Genomic DNA, 18,597 nt, shown 5'->3' on the forward strand with positions numbered 1-18,597 from the left:
TGAAAAAAATAGGTAAACCAACCTTGCTTAACTGTGAGTTGGCAATTAATTTGTATCAGACTTGGATCCTCCTAATTCTCTCCACATATACATCTTATCATACTATTAATCTCAATTCATTTTATTTACAGTTACTTTTAGAATATTTTACAAAATATATACAAATTATTATATTCTGTTAGGATATTTATTAACAAATGAACATACAAAGATTTGTGTACATAAGAACTTTTCCCCCGAAGAAGCTATATATGAACAAAAATTAATGTAAAAGCTGATGGCTCTAACGAATCATGCCTCCTTCTAAGCCTACAGGCTGCATAATATTCAGCGCCACTCGTCTTTGCCTTTCAACATTGCCTTGCCACCCTATAATTTTATATACACCATCATTATTTACAAATTTCTACCTCATTTTACCAAACAAACAGCAACATATACATATACAGACATTCATACATATATATACTGAAGCAATCAAAGTGAATTAAGAAGCATAACGGCTCCTAACAAAGAAGGATTAAGAGTTACATAACTAATGTGTGAATATTAAAGAAATTAATTAAGTTAGTATGTATCAGAAAAAAATTAAGTTAGTTATTTGTAATAAATGAATATTGTCTTTTTTAAAATATCCTTATTAATCATGTGTATTAGAATGAAACTCCTTAACACATGTAATTATCATGAAAATTATTTTGAAAAAAATAAATAAATGTGAGAGTCAATGTGAATTTGTGTCTTATATTTAAAACTAAATTGAATCTCTAACTAGTTTTTATATTTAGGATCAGAGGTAGCATATGTTGACATCTGGGATTCAAGTCTCTATAATGCATAATATTATTGTGTCTTTAAGGAGAGTTGTCCTCATATACTGCTCCTGATCGAGTTTATCAATACAATTAGTTGGAGTTTAATACGTGATTCCGATATGAATGCGACATGTGTTAGTCCTTACCAAAAAAAATGTTAGGTTTTTCTTAAAGATTAGATGACGACTCAGGTTTGCATCTATATCTGTATGTTAGACTTTCCTATTTAGGGCTCGACCGAGCTTGAACTGATAAGTCGGAGTCTAACAAGGTAAATTTAGATGCTCTTGTTCAGGGCTTGATTTGATGAGTAAGACTTCCATGTGGTTTCGTATGCTGGTTGGCTTACTGTTTTTTTTTAATAATTAAAGAAAAAAAAGTAATACCTCCTGTCCTTAATTTAAAAGCTAACGATAACTCATTTATAAATATTAAAAAATTAGTTAAGTTAGTTGTTAGTGACTAATATATATCCTTTTTCCTAAAATGTTCTTGTTGTTGTGCATTGAAATCACCTTATTATGGAACTTTAACATGTATAATCACCAAATGAATTACTTTGAGAAAAAATATATAAGTATGAGGGGCAAAGTAAATTGAGGTTTTATATTTAGAATCAAATTAAATCTTTAACTAGTTCTTATACTAAAGACCAAAAAGATAGTAATTGAGAAGGAAAGAAGAGGAGAACGAAGGTACGTAGACAGACCTAAGGACATGAGGTAGCCACGGTTCTGAAGCTCGCGGTACTCTTGGCACAAGGCACAGAACTCGCACACAAAATGGACCAAGAAATCGTTACAAGGTTGCTCCTCCAGCATGTATTGTTGCCTCAGCTTTGTTCTGTAGAAGCACGAATAGTACGTACACACACAGAAACACCCCAGCAACGACGCCACCATCAGCATCAAGTACAGGCTTCCGCTCACAACACATGCTTCATCCATTCACAACCTCACAACATCATCACATGCAACAATTCCAAGAATGACAATTCATATCGAATGTGTTTGTGAAAATTAAGAGATTTCTGGTGGGTTCCAGTATCTAAGGGGACTTACGCACTGTGCCATAGTCTAGGGCTTCTGATACACGTCCGAATGTGACGCAGGGACAAAACATGGTTAACCAACCTGGAAAACAAAAGAAAACGTGTGTGTATATCGTCAGAAACAAAACATCATGGGTCTTGAGTTTGAAGAGGATAAGGAATTAGAAGTGCTTACAACTTCGGCAATCTTCAGGACAATCGCAGAGACCAGTAGACCAGGGTCCTGTTGTTACCTCAGGAAGTTGCATGATTGGTGGATACACGTAGGGCTGATACGACTGGTCTTGATGATGAGCATTATTATATTGATTGGTCTGGAAATATGGAGGACACATACCGCTGTTGTACATTTTTCAAGCATTGAAATATGGAATAAGCTTGAATGAATAATGTTGGTGATAATGTTGTTGAACAGAAGAAGAAGAACGAGAAGGAGAAGGAGAAGAGCAAACCATATGAGGAAGAAGACAGGCATTATATATATAGCTGTATCTATAAACGTCCGCCTCTCTCCTATGAGCTATACCTCCCTCGGGCAAACCGATTTTCACGTTTTGAGTATTTTATTATGGTTAATTCTATATAAAGCTTTACATGCAACACCTAGAATTTGTTTACACCATTGGAATTATATTCCAAAATTTTCTACTACCTCCTATTCTTAATATAAAAGCTAATTAAAAATTAAACCTAAATATAAAATCCCAATTCACTTTGTCTTTCAAATTTGTAATTCATTCTCAGAAGTATCTTTATTGATTACATATGTTAATGGGTTTCCATTCAAAGATAGTCATGATTAAAAAAGATATTTTGAAAAAATCAATTTATTTGTTACAAATACCTAATTTAACTAATTTTCTTAATCTATTTAAATTAATTAATAACTCTTATATGAAGGACTGAAGGTAGTACTCCTCCGGTCCTTAATGTAAGACCCATTTAACTAATTTGATTAGATTAAGGAAGTTAGATAAGTTAGTTAATTATAAGAAAAGTAGCACATTTTTCCTAAAATACCATAATCATCTTTTTTAATACCTCCTCTCCCTCTTCTATTTGATTATGGTTGAGGGAGTATTTATAGGGGTAATTTAGAGAAAATTGATAAATATTGTAAATGGGTCTTATATTTAGGACAAAAACCAACTTAAGAATTGGGTCCTATATTAAGGACAAGAGAAGTGTTAATTAATTTGTTTCTTGTATGAGCAAATTATTGTATAATATGCATTAGTCGCGTGTAGAGTTTGCAAAATGAATCATCCTCTTCATAACTTGTAAATATATGATTTTCTATAACTGATATTTACATGCATTGATTATTTGAATTAATTAATATATACAAATCATATTTTTCTCATAAAATCTACTTTTTTTAATTGATTTTCACAATCTGTCTTTGCCTCTCATTGCAAATTTGCAATATCTCCTCTGAAATGTATGTGCAAAAATACGTTTATTAAAAGTGCTAAAATACCCTTTCTGTCCATGAGTTAGAATCAATAGGATGTTCTTAGAATTTGAATGGCCTCACTCTAAAACACTTTGGTGTGCATGTGCTTATGTGAGTGCGTTTTTAATGAAGCAACCTAAAGGGCTGCTTTGACAGAAGCATGAAAAACCACATTTTCACCCCTCAACCGAGCACTTCCTTAAACCAATGAACTTGACTGATATGCATGGACTCCAAAATCTGAGTGGAATACTTTTGGGTCCAATTATAAAGCGTTCAAAACCAATCAATGAAAACCAGTCAAAACTAGTAAATATCATAACTATAAATAGGAGAATAAAAGGCAATTAGATTCAAATCAAAACTTGGGAAAAGTTAGATTCAAATCAATAGCCAAACCAGAAATTTCTTACAGCAGGGGATGATTATAAACGCCTAAAAGAGAAGAAACTCCTAAACTTGAAACTTCTATTAAGATTAGCGAAGTTGGTGCTGTCGAATTTACTCTATTTGTTGAGAATACATTATCTTAGAAAGATCTGATTTTTGGGCAATAGCCATAAGTCCATAACATAAACACCAAAAAAGCTATCGTGAATGCCGCACATGTTATCAGGAGAAACTAAAATATCAATATATATTATAAAATTTATAATTAGTTGGATTTTTTACAAGCTATAAATAATGCGGCTTAATTATTCTTAGACTCGGGGCAACATACCCAAAAAAAATTTCAAGTAGTACAAAATAAAAGGGAAGCACGCCATAGTAGCAGGCACCATGAAAGCATGAGTTGTAAAGTTGGCGTCTTCTTTAATCTAAGTCAATAACAATCATGGGAGTGGAAGCCCTGCCCAAAATATGATTATATGCATACAGCTGATAAAGTGAGACGTAAAAGCTAGAAAGTAGAAACGAAAAGCGGCAAAATGTAAAACCACTAATTCAATGATCCGTCATTATTTTAAACTGTCTCTTCACTGTCATGAACATGTAATACTACCTCCATTCCTTAATACAAAAGTTACATAACTAATTTGAGAATATTAACAAAATTAATTTAGTTGGTTATTTGTCATGAATATGTGTTGATCACCTTGAATTATCCTCTTCAATCATATACATTGAATAATTAAAATTATCCCCGAGTGAAACCTTTTGCAATCAATAAAGATATTTTAGGAAAAAATTAGAAACAAAGTGAATTGAAGTCTTACATTTAAGACTCTCAACTGGCTCTTACATTTAGAACAAGAGGAGATAGTATAATAAAACGGTTGGTTTATTGTCCTTCACCTGTGATAACCCTGTTTCTCTTCGCAGGTTGTTTACTGATATGTTAAATAATCTTTGGTGTCAGTCTGTTTATAGCGGCCACTCAGTTTCACTGTCTTTAGACATATATTTGATTGATGCTTTGCAATCTAACATCCCTAATACAGGTTAACATGTTTTATGTTACAGAAATTTAAAGTATTATAACGGGTAAATATTAAGTATCAAATTGCTGCATAAGGTTGTAATCACTAGAAGAATCTTCTAGCCTGAATTTCAAAGAACAAACCAAAAGAAACACAGAGAAATTACCATCAAGGTGTCAGTTTTAATTAATTTCGCGCAACCCATCTCAACAATGAAACTGTAATTTTATTTCCGACCAAATATGGGAAGACTGTACAATTTGCAGTTTGTAAAGTAAATACTTACACAAAATATTTGACCAAGATACACTGACAAAAACTACAATGAAAAAGGAAAAACAATTCTTTTCTTCCTTATCTAATGTTTCACTGTTATAAATTAAAGACCAAACTCAGATATGGACACACACTCTTCCCAACATCACAATAAAACTTACAGCTTAAAACACGACAATTACCCTATGGCAAACCACAAAAACAAGAGGAGAAAAACGCAGTGATTCAAGTGGGATAAATGAAGGTGATCCCTCAAATTGAAGCATTTTCTTGAACCAGCCCATCGAGCCGATATAACATTCTAACCTCACTAGCCCGGGAACTCCGATGTTGTAATCGCTGATGTAGTGTCTCAGACATCTGGTTGAAAAATTGAGTGTCCCATCTACGAATCAACAAGGGGTCTTCTGCATAGCAGATATAAATGGATGTAACAGCACTTTCCACCACTACCATTGCCACTCCTACCTGAAACAATACATGCTTCGTGTCATATTAGGATTTGCTATTAGCGGCCTTCACTGTACATCACCATTTATTGGCCTGACCAAGAAACCGTATTTGTTTTGAAATTATGAAATTAATTTAATGAACCATTTGTAAAAATAAATCTACTGAGATATTCTATTACTTCCTTGTCGTGTCAAATTCCAGTTCTTGGTCATTAAGTTCCCACTTTTATTCTCTCCTCTCAACCAAACTCTACACACATAATGCAAACCTTCTCTACCAAGATGCCGACTTTTATTACAATATGAACTTAAACGATGTGCAGTAATGAACTACAATATTAGGCAACAAACAGCAAAAAAATTTGATAGAGGCAGATATAAAGCACAAATGCATCTACTTTCATGTGTCAGCATGTCAGTCACTGCCACTGCAACGACACCGAATATAATAAGACAAGAAATTGAACAGCAAGGAGTACCACCGGTGAGTTTTGTGATGCATGGAAAGAACCTCAAGACTGGGTGGACTTCCTTCGAAGACTGTAAACTTACCAAGACCATTCCCATCAACATAGACGTGGACCCAATCATAAGTACTCTGTCACTCCATTTGAGCCATGCCCAAACACCAGAGCAAGTTCCTGTAATCAGCCCGCCAAAAATGGTACCCATTAGCAGAACAGCTCCAGAGCAATCATAGGCTACGAGTGCTTCAACTCCAGTTGACTGGAATAACTCCCATGCATCTCTAGCCGAATGGTTAAAATTTTTACCATTAACAGCAATCTGCAAGGACCATGAGAATCAACCGTGCAACAGTTAGTTTTCCAAGAACTTATGAACTACTTTCAACAAACTGGTAACACAAGTCCACGGATTAGATTTCAAAACCCCCCCCCCTCAAAAAAAAAAAAAAAAAAAACCACCACCACCAAAAAAGGGCACTTGTTTCTTTTTAATTATCAGAAAAGGCATTTCAAACACACCAATTTGCACTATTTTAAAGTCCAACCTATCCAAATCTTGTTACTTTCCGCCATTAAGCACCGATGTCTTTAGGTGCAAAGCTGAGAGGCATAGATTAGGCAGTGATGGAGACTTAGGTGATATGTTATGCTTGAGTCCCACAATGAATAGTATGAGATGCTTAATGGGATATTTAAGTATTAAGTACATTAGTTATCCCACTTTAATGGCTAACTTTTGAGGTAAGACTCCCTATTCCATTTAGGTACTCATCAATTGGTATAAAAGTTGGTGGTCAGTAATTACAAGATGTTAGCTTTTGGAGCATTGGGCGCCCATTCGAATGTTCTTCTATATACAAAATTTTCTCTTTCGAAATTCTTAACAAGATTTAATCCCTATTTTATGTTGAACTTTTCAGGAATTAATCGTTGAAAAAGTTCAATCATCACTATTTCACATACAGCCTCAACAACTTCAGACTTAAATGTATAAAACATTAGTTCTTCTTCATCGCTTTGTGATGCATAGTCAGCCTCATTCATAATAAATAGTTAAAACAAAATAAGCCCATGGGTAGAAGCTGCCCATAAAAATTCAACATTCTTCCTCTTTTCCGTGAGGGACAATCTCAAATTAAAGAAAGCAAGCAATATATCACATCTGATTGTCATCTAAAATTATCATATGTGAAAGGCATTAATGACATAGAAGTAGAAATATACCAGAACATAGGCATACTTGTTGAAGAAACGGACAAGAGTCTCCACAAGATGAAAAAGGAAATCAACACAGCAAAGCAAACACTCGTTCTTTCCAATCTTTGACCTAAAGCCCCTTATCTGAAAGACTTGAGATAACGTTAATACAAGATGACAAAAGAGAAGCTTCTGAACATAAAAATCAAGATTTGCAATTAGTTCCAATAGTAGACAGTAGTAGATACCTTCCAACGAAGTGTCCTGATAGCAGCTGTAAATAATGAGCCATAACATATGCTGCCAAAAGATGTAGTTAAAGCATACTTAAGAGATTTCAATACAGGATTAGCTGGCATTGATGCTGCCTCTCTGCCACCATGAATAAGAACAAGAAACACCATCCCGGACACAATAACATGTACAGTATTACAAAGTACGGCACCAGTCCAGAATAAGCTTACAGAGAAAACCTGAATCCACAAATAACCATATCAATGTAGATAAAAGAAAAAGCAAAACTTGCCACCAGCATAATCTGCTTTCTCAATTACTCCCAACAAATATAGATAGAATGAAAGGCAAAACTTGCCAGCTCACCACAAGAAGCCACCAGCGTCCACCATCACCCATGCTCGAAGCCACAACACCAGCTGCTCCAAAGGACCATAAGGCCATCCATAAAAGCACAACAAGCATAAATGCATATGCCAATCTCATAACTTCAGGAAGACTCCACACCATCTTCACAGCCTTCTGTAGAACCAACATCGTAAATGGGAGTCTACAGAAGCAAATATTTCCACCAGAAATTATTTTCCAAGTTGAATTATTTATTTAGATTCATCACAAAAGGGGAAAAATTATAAAACAGGGATGAGGCAAGAGAAATTAACAAAGAATATACTTAGACTTTAAAAAGAATTGATCATACCAACCAGCTACTAAATTTGGTAATTTCTCACACAGATCCGTAAATACATGAAAGCACCCATGATGCATTAGAAACCTAGTCACTTCAGTAAGAAATTTCCAGATTAAAATGTCAAGCAAGGCCATCCTACCCATGTCAAATTTTACTGCTTAAAACTAGAGATATTGAATATGGACCTATGCAATAACAAACTAAGGTTTCACCCAAGAATGACCAAATTCTGCACCTACTCACTGCATCTCTCATAATTCAGATATCATCAGAGGAAAAATAAGGTAAAGCTTTTGTTACGGATATTTATTTTAAAAAATAATCTTTATAGAGCCTCAGGATTCAATCAAAATTATATATTTCAGACCACATTCAAATACCCAAATTTTCACAATTCAAGTCAACCGCATCCGAAAACGAACAAGTTTCAGTCGTGAAAAAAATAATGCTGAAAATTTTGTCCCAGTATTTACGGGTAACCACTAAAAAAGACAAATATTCACTTGAGCTCCAATTGATGCAGATATGGCGGAAGGGGCTTGTTGGCATGAGAATGTAGTCAATGTACTTTTGTCTGTCTAAATTTTACACTAAGCATTATAACATTATTACATGCGTTGGCTTCGATGAAACAACATGCACTAAACTGTTTCGTATCTAGAGTTTGACGGCAAACTTATTTACCATGTTTCATTTCCTGTCAAAACTTCAGGATTTGCATACCAATTATCAGATGCAAAAGACTTGCAAGAGTAGTTGCAATAGATTGTTCTTAAATTTGCCACGCCTTTAGACAATAAATTTGGGCAAAATCTTAGCTTCAAAGGTACGAAATTATGCACCAGTAAACCTAAGCAGCAAATCAATAAAAAAAAAAAATTATCCAACAAAAAAGAGCCTACAGGTTTTTCTTGACGATACCTGTCTATGACCGATATGATGTACAAGAACTGCAACGCAGCCCCAATTGCGAAAAAGACCCCCCAGAGAAACTGTTCAGCCCAGAAACACAAAACACTGATCACTGCAAGATAAGTGGTGAGGATGTGGACCGAGACCTTCATCATTTGACTGCCACGAGAACCCAACAACAACAACCAACTCCATCCCAGAACAGTCCCAACTCCACCAGCAACAGCATAGAGAGGCCAGAAATCCTCGGTCAAGCCGTTTTTATTCTCCGAAAACGGGGCAGTATACCTATCAATATTAAGTCTATTCTCCTTCTTAAACCTATTGAGGCCGAGAAGCCCCAGAAGGAACCCCAGGCCAATCAAATGAATCAAAAATATTCCTAACCAGAAAACGTCATGCCACCGACGCGTTTGCTGCACGATCACGACTTCACTAACGCCCCCACTTCTCCGACTCCGCCCCGCATTCTATCCAAAACAAAAAAAGTGATTAAACAACTATGTTGGAAATGTCCCGATTGATACAGAACAAAAATGATGGAGACAGGGGAAATCTGGGATGCGCAGATTAACGAATCATTGTTTTGGGGGGGGGGGCGCAGGAATTCAACTATTAGATGCCAATGGGAATAGCCGAAACAAAATCAGTGAAATTTTGCATTTTGAGAACTAAATCTCACGTGAGGGAAAAAAGAGAAAATGCTTGACATCGGAGAGTTATTGCGGTACCTGATCGGCGGTGTTGACGGAGCCGTAATCGGAGGAGGCGGGTGATAGAGAAGAGTCCGTCATTGAGAGCGATGGAGGAACATTGCAGGGATCAACAATATAAAAGAGGTCATAATGGAGATATTACCACAGAGGAAAGCTTGAGCACCAAGTGGAAAGGCTGTGAGAAACTGAGAACAGAAAGGTCAATGGATGGTGATTTTAGGGTTTTTGACTAATCCAAAAAAGAATAATAGAATTGAGAGAGATTAAGAAGCAGGAGAGGGAGCGAGGGAGGACTGAAACTCAACGGCTAACAGAGAGAGGAAACAGGAAACAGAGAAGCGCAGTGGTATTGTGGCGTCGTGATTTGACACAGTCGCTTTCGGTGGACTTTTGGAGGCCATGAGAAAGACGGTTTTGGCCACCACGCGCCATGATGAAACCACCCGCTAGCCTCCTTCAACGTGGGAGCCACGGAACTGTAATAACTTTTTGCAAAGTTCTGATGAGATTTTTTTTTCTTGTAACAAAAATGAGGATAAGGAAACAGAAATGCAAGATTATATGGAAAATACTACTAATATTTGTTGATTGATGGGATTTAGCCTTTCAAGTCATAAAAGAGACACTTCATGGCTCCAGGCGGGCAAAGCATTTAACGGTCGCCTTTGAATAGAAATTTCAAATATCCATGCAATTATGTATCATCATGTTACTCGGTTGATTAATTGTCAACATGAGATCTTTTGAGATTTGAGAATCCACACCAATTACATCAAATTTTTTATATTTATTATTTAAAGTTTTTTAATCATAAATAATCATGCGTTTTATTTTTAAAATATTAACATCTTATAATATTTAATTATAAATTTAAATAAAAAAAATATTACTATATATGATTGAAAAATTTGATATAATAGATGTAAAGAATTTAGCCTAAGTTTTTTTTTTCTTTGAACAAAAATCTTGAACTACAAAGCAGTTTAATACAAGTTACAAGTGGGATGAAAAAGAGTAGTTTGTCAATGCATTTGGTGCATTTTTTTCTGATGTATTTCCCTATTACTCCTCCGGTTCTTAATATAGAACTCAATTATTGAGTTGGTTTTGGTCCTAAATATAAGATCCATTTTTCATATTTATCAATTTTCTCTAAATTACCCATATAGATACTCCTTAACCATAATCAAGTAGAAGAGGAAGAAGGGGTATTAAGAAAGATGACTATAGTATTTTAGGAAAAACATGTCACATTTCTTATAATTAACTAACTTATCTAACTTTTTTAATCTAGTCAAATTAGTTAAATAGGTTTTATATTAAGGACTGGAGGAGTATTATTTTTTTTTTTCATAATTAGCACATTCATTATATCTTTTATTAAAGTTTTGAACATATAATCTCACGCTTAAAAAGTTTTGACATTATTATTACTCTGCTGGACACATTTTCCCGTCTCTTTTTTCCTTGTTAACGAAAAAGAGATGTTTGCAGAAATCAGAAAGCTAGATCCATCCCATGAGAAAGTAGAGGTTGGAGGTTTTCACTTCTCTTTAACCTCCAAAGGGTTTTTTTTTGTTCAATAACTTCAAAGGTTAAAGGTTCAAAACTAAGGCTTTAAAAAAAAGCTCGATATATAAAAAAAATTACAAATTATATAGAATTTAAAAAAAATGAAAGTATAATATTTATAATTTATTGACAATGTTATTTGTTGTAAAATTTTACATACATTGATGATACAGAAAGTCATATTGAATTTAAGATTTTTTTTTAAATTCGATAAACAGAAAATTACAGTTATGTACACTGCATGCCAAACAAATTAAATCATGAAAATAAATGATAAAAAATAAGATGGGGATAGAAACCCTAACAAATAAATCCCGTTTGCTGGGTTTGATTACTTTTCCTGTCGAGAAAATTGTCAAAGAAAAGTTAACATCTTCTGTTGAATCCATTCTGAGCAGTAATAAGGAAAAGGTGCAAGTTTGGTTTCATCCACCAAGATTAGAATATTTTATAGTCGTGCGTGTGAGAGAAAGATTTATTTTTTATTTTTTTATTTTGTAATTCTATTTAACTAACATAACCAATCTTTGACTTTATAGGATTCCCTCCAATTTGAGATAAAGATCATGTGAATGGTCAATATTGAAATATATATATATATGGACAAATATTGAAATCTATATTAAAACCCTTTTTTGACTGTTCCATATCAAAAGCTTTTTTTATTCTATTAATAACTCCATCAACTTCTTTTACAAGACAGAAGGCTAAAACAATGTACCAAACCCAAAGACCAATTCTGTCTGTGTACAAGGAGCCAAGGACATCGTGACAAAAGTGTAATTTTTATTTTTTTTTAAAGTACATTTATCATCAGATTAATTTTTGGAGAAAATTAAAGAAAAGACCCTCATTAAAAATTCTTTTTTTTTGATGAGTCCCTCATTAAAAATTCTATTGGCAAGGATAACCTAATAAATTCTTATACATAGAAAGTATTATTGGCTGCAAATTTTGTACACTCGGATACAACTACTTGATCAGTATTCTCATTTAGATCATTCTCATCAATAAAATTTATAGTGGAGATTTTTTTTTTTCTAATTCTCCCTTAATTTTTTAAGCAAAACAGAACATTAATACATTATAGTACCCTCTTGTAGAAAAAAATTAAATTGTCTTAATTATATTACTCAAAATTTTGGTATGGTGAAGAAAATAATTGAGATTTGGCCCATCTTTATATGACGCTTTGCAATCTTGAAAAGGATTGTGCGGGTAGAAGGAAGAACGTTTCGGGGACGGCAAAATCATTTAGCGATCGACGTTTTTAACAAAAAACGTGCATTGAAATGACACAAACCCACGTTGCTGGCAGATGAATGTTCAATCAAATGTTTGGGTAAATTTTTGCAACTGAGCTTTTAGGTAAAAAGATAGCATAAGGTTGAAACTAATTTTTTTTGAGCTCTTATTGTCACAAACGGGGAAAGAGAAAAGATGGTAATAGAAAAAAATAAAATTATTTTTAACAAACACAATAATTTGATGTCAGATATTCTTAGTATAAGGGTTAGATAACTAATTTAAGAATTTTAATAAAATTAATTAAGTTAAATGTCTTGTTTAAAATATTTTTGTTAATCATGTGCATTAAAACTACATATTAATGAAAATTTCTTAATATATATAATCACTATAGGAATTATCTAGGAGCAAAATAGACAAATATTAGAGACAAAATAAATTAAAATCTTATATTTCATATTTCAAATTTTCTCAATAATATATTAACTATTTTTATAATTTTAATTTTAATATTTCTTTTAAAATTAAAACATTATATACATAATTAGTTAACAAAATTTATTTTTTAAAATACATTTATCATCAGATTAATTTTTGGAAAAATTAAAGAAAAGACCCTCATTAAAAATTCTATCAGCAAGGATAACCTAATAAATTTTTATACATAGGAAGTATTGTCGGCTGCAAATTTTATGCCCATGGAGTGCTACTATCTGGTCAGTATTCTAATTTAGGTCATTCTCACTAATAAAATTTATAGTAGGGACTTTTTTTTTCTTGTAATTCTTCCTTAATTTTTTAAGCAAAACAGAACACTAATACATTAGTACCCTATTGTCAAAAAGTTAAATTGTCTTAATTAGATTACTCAAAATTTTGGTATGGTGAAGAAAATAATTGAAATTTGGCCCATCTTTATATGGCGCTTTGTAACCTTGAAAAGATTGTGCGGGTGGAGGGATTGGAAAGAGCGCTTCGGGGACATCAGAATCATTTAGAAATTAATTAAGTTTGAAAATGAAAAACACAAAAACTTGTGAAATGGAGGGTGGAGCTCATTTGTGATTTTTTGCGTGTTTGTAGAACCGGGAATCAGGGCCGGCCCTTTAGGGCTGGCGGGCTTAAAAGGGCCGGCCCTCTAGGGCTGAAATTTTAAAAATACCCCAATTTGCTAAGCCCGGCCCTTAAGCTACAGGGTCAGGGTCGGCCCGCGGGCTTTTGGCCCGTTTAAGAAAAAATACTATTTTTTTATATTTATCAAATTTTTTTATAAAAATATAAAAATAAACCAATGAAATTATTAATAAAAGACATAAATATGAATAAAATTAAGTCACAAATATAAAATATCATCATATATAAATATTCATCAACATCTAAGAACATCTAAAACATTCATTAACAAGATAACAATATCTAAAAGTTTTATCTATAATGCAATTGTGCAATAAATAAACACTATCATTAATCTTTTGAAACTTCATCATCACTATAATTAATTACTTTTCTTCATAAGTATGCTTTTCTTTCGTAACAAAAATATCAAGTTTTTCTTCTTTATAAGAATTTTATTTTTGAATTTGCAATCTAACTATTATTTTACTTTAATGTGAGAAACATTGTTGTTGAAACTCATGAATTTCTAATTCAAATTATAGAATCACAAGTTATATAAGTATAAAAATATTCTATTATCAAATATATATATAGTTTAAAAATATCAACGCATATAATATAAATCAAATCATTATTAAAGTTTAAATTAACCGATTTTTTAAAAATTTAATTGGATAAATTATTGTCTAAAACTAAATTTAATTTTAAAATGATAATAATAACTAAATATTTGAAATATTATTAACAATGTAAAAAATTAATAACATTAATATTATATAAAAAAATCTAAAAAATAAAAAAATTATAAAAGGGCTTAAAAGGGCCGGCCCGCGGCCCTTCAGGGCCAGCCCTTTTAAGCCCTCGGCCCTCCAGGGCCAGCCCTCCAGGGCTTGTTTCTCATTTTAAGAGAAAAATATCAAGCCCGGCCCTCGTAATTTCAGGGCCTAAACGGGCCGGCCCGATGGGCTCGGCCCGTTTTCCCGGCTCTACGTGTTTGGGTCAGCAGAGCTCATCTCTCCCATTGCACGATAAAGCCAATGCTATTTTTTGTCATTTTTCTCCACGTTAGTGTCACATCCAGCATTAAAAATTTTCACATGCCCATCTTCTTCACGCTCGTTGGGTACGTTTGGATTACAGGTCTCAAAACTAATTTTTATTCCATCTAACTTTTATAAATGTGAGTTAAAGTAAAAATCAGTCAGTGTAATGTGATTTATATTTGGATTAGTGTTTATAAAAACTCAATTTAAAAGGTTGAAGCTTATTTGAATGATTAATAAAAAAGTAAGTTTAGTTATAAAATGACTAAAAATCACATAAATTTTATTAAATAGTACTGTTTTGATATTATATCTTTTTAATATGATAATAGTTAAAAAATATCTAAAATTATTATAATAAAATAAATATAGTTTCTTTTGATGAAATCATAAAATAAAAATATTTTTTAGTGAGAAAATTTTGAAAATACATTGAAGATAATTAAATATATGTATATAATAGATAAACATGACTATAAATTTAAATTCATTAATATGTTCATTTTTGAAGTAAATGAAATTAAGCTGTAAGGGGAAAAAATGAGGGAGAAGAGAGACAATGGCAAATCTGGTAGATAGTAATTTTAAATGGGAGAATTACAATGAGGTTCCAAATAAGAAAAATAATTGAAAAGCAAGTCCCAGAAATTGTCATTCTTACTATAGAACTTATCATTATAGGCTGTTGATGTTGTTATTAGGACTTTTTGGTAATTATTTTTTTCTTATGGGACTTGATTGTAATTCGCCCGTTTTAAATGAGCATTACGTGTTCTTAACAGTAAATGAGCTTATTGAACGCTCAAGTGTGGCTTTCCTTGGCATTTTAATTCACTGAACTTTTGGAGCAGAAGTTGGTTGAGCTAAAAGCCTATCCAAACAACCAATTTGCTTCAAATAAGCTCAAAAACCCAAGTCTAACAGATTCCTATGTATGTTTGCCGTTTTGCTTTTAAAATAAAAGATGAATATCGTAAAATCACCAAGAAGTTATCCTCCCTCATCAACATCCCCATCTTGCTTAATAGGTGGACGTTGATTAAGGATATAAATGTTTGCCTCTATTTGATGAGAGGATTTAGCTAAGTGATCAACCAAAAACAAGTTTTCCTTGGAAGAATGTCTCATAATAACCTGTCAATTTCTATATAAGGCTAACCTAGTTTTCTCAATAATATCTATGAAGGGATGATTAGCATCACATCCTCTTACAACCAAATTAATCACTTCAACACAATCAGAATATAACATAATCGATCTATGTCTCTCAGCCCGACAAATGTTTAGGCCATAAAGAATGGTAAAAATTTCAGCAATGGTTGGGGGAATTGAGGTGAGTTTGTAGCGAAACCCTATGATCCATTGTTCTTTATCTCAAATCACTCCACCACATCCATTTCTTCCATCATGTAGAATTGAACCTTCCACCTCCAAAGTGATATGATCTCACAACAGGTATGTTTGCTTTTTCAAATGATAATCCAAATAACTCCATCGTCTCTCTCCACTTCTCATGAATAATGGAATAAGTACTTGTCACTATTTTTATTTTGTTTTCAGTCACTATTATTTTAATAACCAATAGTTTCTACCAAAAAAAACAATTCATTAATTAAGAATTATAATTTTTATTTTCATTTTAATTTTTACGTTTGACTAATCAAAATAAAAATTATTTATATTAACTTAATTAAAATATGACAAGTATATTTTACAAACTTTCCAATAGTACATGGACTCTTTTTTATTCATTCTCATAATTAATTTTAATATTTCTCCCAAAATTATCACATTATATACATACGATATAAATATCTATTATATAATTTATATTATTTTTAATTATTTTACATCTAAACTTACTTTTCATTAATCATCTAAACAAGTTTTAACATTTTAAACTGACTTTTTATAACTTCAATTCAAACATAAATCATATTACACTAATTGGTTTTTACTCTAACTCACGTTTACAAAAGTAAGTTGAAATAAAAATTAGTTTTGCTACTGTTAATTCAAACGCACCCTTTATAAGCTTGAATGACTAGGGAGCCGTTTAGAATAACTTCTGAGCAATTTTTCAATTGTGATTTACCGAACACAAGATAAGATAAGTATGTGAGAGAAATTTTGTTTCGATTTACATTAATTATACTTATAAATGTTTTTAACTGCAACTCTAAACAGAACTTAGAGGGATCATGGGGCAGTGATTTTATTGTTTACTAAACAAAATGAAGTCAAAATAACACATAAATAAAACAAAACAAAATAAATGATATTTGTTCTTTTAATTAAGCAATAAAATAAAATAATTCCATACACTTATTATTTTAATTTATGTGTGCCGTCAACATAGAATTCTTTTCGAGTTTTCCTAAGCAGATAGATTATACATATGATGAATTTCCCAGAAAGTGATCAAAGTTGACTTGGCGATTATGGGATTATAATTCACATGTGATTTAAGATTTGGTTGATTATCACTCAAGTTATGCAGACTAATTAAAACAATTTCTATATTTAAATCCAGAAAGTCTGACAAAATTTTTTTAGCAAAAATGTTAATTTTTTGTTGGGTATGGGCTCCCTTCTTATATAGAGAAAGGCCCAATATTTGAAGCCTATTTGAGTATCATTTATTAAAGTGGAAAAGACGCTGCGCAGATTAGAATTGAGGGCAAGTTCTTATTTTGAGAGAAAATAGTAGCCATTTGATGAGAAAAGAAAAAAGAAAGACATTTTGACATCATTTTTAATGTTTGGGTTGCTGATTCGTTGCCTAGCGCGAAGGATCTTGAGTTCATCATGTTTTGATTATAGTGGAGCTGTTTCTCTTTAGTCTAAACGAGTTATAATTTTTACTTTTGTATTGAAGGGTTTTGCACGTTAATAATTTTAGCGTCTCTTGTGTTATTTAAATTTCTGCCATATACTTATTTTTTTTTTTGAAGATTCTTGCATGAAAAAGCGTAGAACAGTTTGGTGTGAGGGTAAAATATTACAATTAAATGAGACGCGGTGAAATTTTAAAATCAAATGTGACTCCAAATGTTTTTTTTTTTTTTGGTATATCATGTTTTAAAGAGGGGCTCAAAGATATATATATATATATATATATATATTTATCAAAAATAGACAGAGCAATAAAAAAATATGAAACCTAGCAAAGATTGGGATCTTCTAAATCCAAGTCATCTTAAAAAATAGAGAAAAATTAATGGTGGTTGAGTGGATGGCAGGACTCATTTTTCTTAAAAAGAAATAAAGCTGAGGATTTAAATCTTGTTAATATAAAAGATCATATTGAGAGCTATCTGCTTGTAGTTTTCTTTAATTTTGAATAAGGTCCTTATACCTTTTTTTCCCCTATTTATTGACTCGTTTAGTTTCTCCTGTTAAATCCATTAATACTCCTGTTAAATTCCAATTAATGATGTTAAAATTTTGTTATCAGGCAAAGACACGTGGGTTACAACTTAAAAGGAAAAATCACAAAAAAAGTCTGCCGAAATTAAAAAATTACACACAAGGATCCATTCACAAAAAATATTGTCAAAACACATACTATTATTGTCAAAATCCATACTAATATTATAATGAATCTTTATTTGTAATTTTTCTATTTTGACGGTCTTCTTTTGTAATTTTTCCAACTTAAAATTTGACTCATTAAAATTGCCACATAAGCAAGTCGAGCTCATGGTCTTCTTTGCTTGCTCTGGCACCGTCTCCTCCGTCGACGCTGCTCCCACCCCTCCCCATCGGAAATTGGTGGAGGCCAACATAAGAATAATAAAAATGCTGTGAAGATGCTAAACAAACGGACCATAAGCAAAATGTGAAGCCAATAAAACATACTCAAATAGCATACCAAGCCAACCAATTGTGCAGCAATAACCTCCCTCTAGCTTTCAAAGCTTCAACTAA

General features: G+C 32.3%; 2 protein-coding genes across 2 annotated transcripts; both read right to left on the reverse strand.

The window, feature by feature from the left end:
• Positions 1–1,524: 1,524 nt before the first annotated feature.
• Positions 1,525–2,216, reverse strand: LOC114750980 (protein PLANT CADMIUM RESISTANCE 2-like; the record flags this gene model as incomplete). The annotated part of the gene is made up of 3 exons (XM_028939627.1): positions 2,042–2,216; positions 1,877–1,948; positions 1,525–1,752 (listed from the first exon to the last, which is right to left on the reverse strand). Coding segments are annotated over exons 1-3 (475 nt in total), but the record flags the coding sequence as incomplete, so codon positions are not given.
• Positions 2,217–4,947: 2,731 nt separating this feature from the next.
• On the reverse strand, positions 4,948–10,023 carry LOC114750979 (CTL-like protein DDB_G0274487). Its single transcript, XM_028939625.1, has 7 exons — positions 9,704–10,023; positions 8,982–9,442; positions 7,736–7,919; positions 7,384–7,608; positions 7,163–7,279; positions 6,024–6,257; positions 4,948–5,487 (listed from the first exon to the last, which is right to left on the reverse strand). The coding sequence occupies exons 1-7, from the start codon at positions 9,764–9,766 to the stop codon at positions 5,272–5,274; spliced, it is 1,500 nt and encodes a 499-aa protein (XP_028795458.1). The 5' UTR covers positions 9,767–10,023; the 3' UTR covers positions 4,948–5,271.
• Between the last annotated feature and the right edge of the window lie 8,574 nt (positions 10,024–18,597).

This window comes from Neltuma alba, unplaced genomic scaffold (genome assembly GCF_004799145.2).
Source record: "Neltuma alba isolate B1F8T4 unplaced genomic scaffold, ASM479914v2 tig00006718_pilon, whole genome shotgun sequence".
In the NCBI taxonomy this organism is placed as follows: Eukaryota; Viridiplantae; Streptophyta; class Magnoliopsida; order Fabales; family Fabaceae; genus Neltuma; species Neltuma alba.

What these genes read in the sequence shown, in the direction of transcription:
- LOC114750979 (XM_028939625.1), bottom strand. Translation starts at nt 9,766, where the DNA reads ATGACGGACTCTTCTCTATCACCCGCCTCCTCCGATTACGGCTCCGTC. An exon ending in GACGCTGGTGGCTTCTTGTG is followed by an intron (nt 7,609 to 7,735) that starts GTGAGCTGGCAA and finishes TTGTGGATTCAG; the next exon opens with GTTTTCTCTGTAAGCTTATT. An exon ending in ACAAGTATGCCTATGTTCTG is followed by an intron (nt 6,258 to 7,162) that starts GTATATTTCTAC and finishes TGGTCCTTGCAG; the next exon opens with ATTGCTGTTAATGGTAAAAA.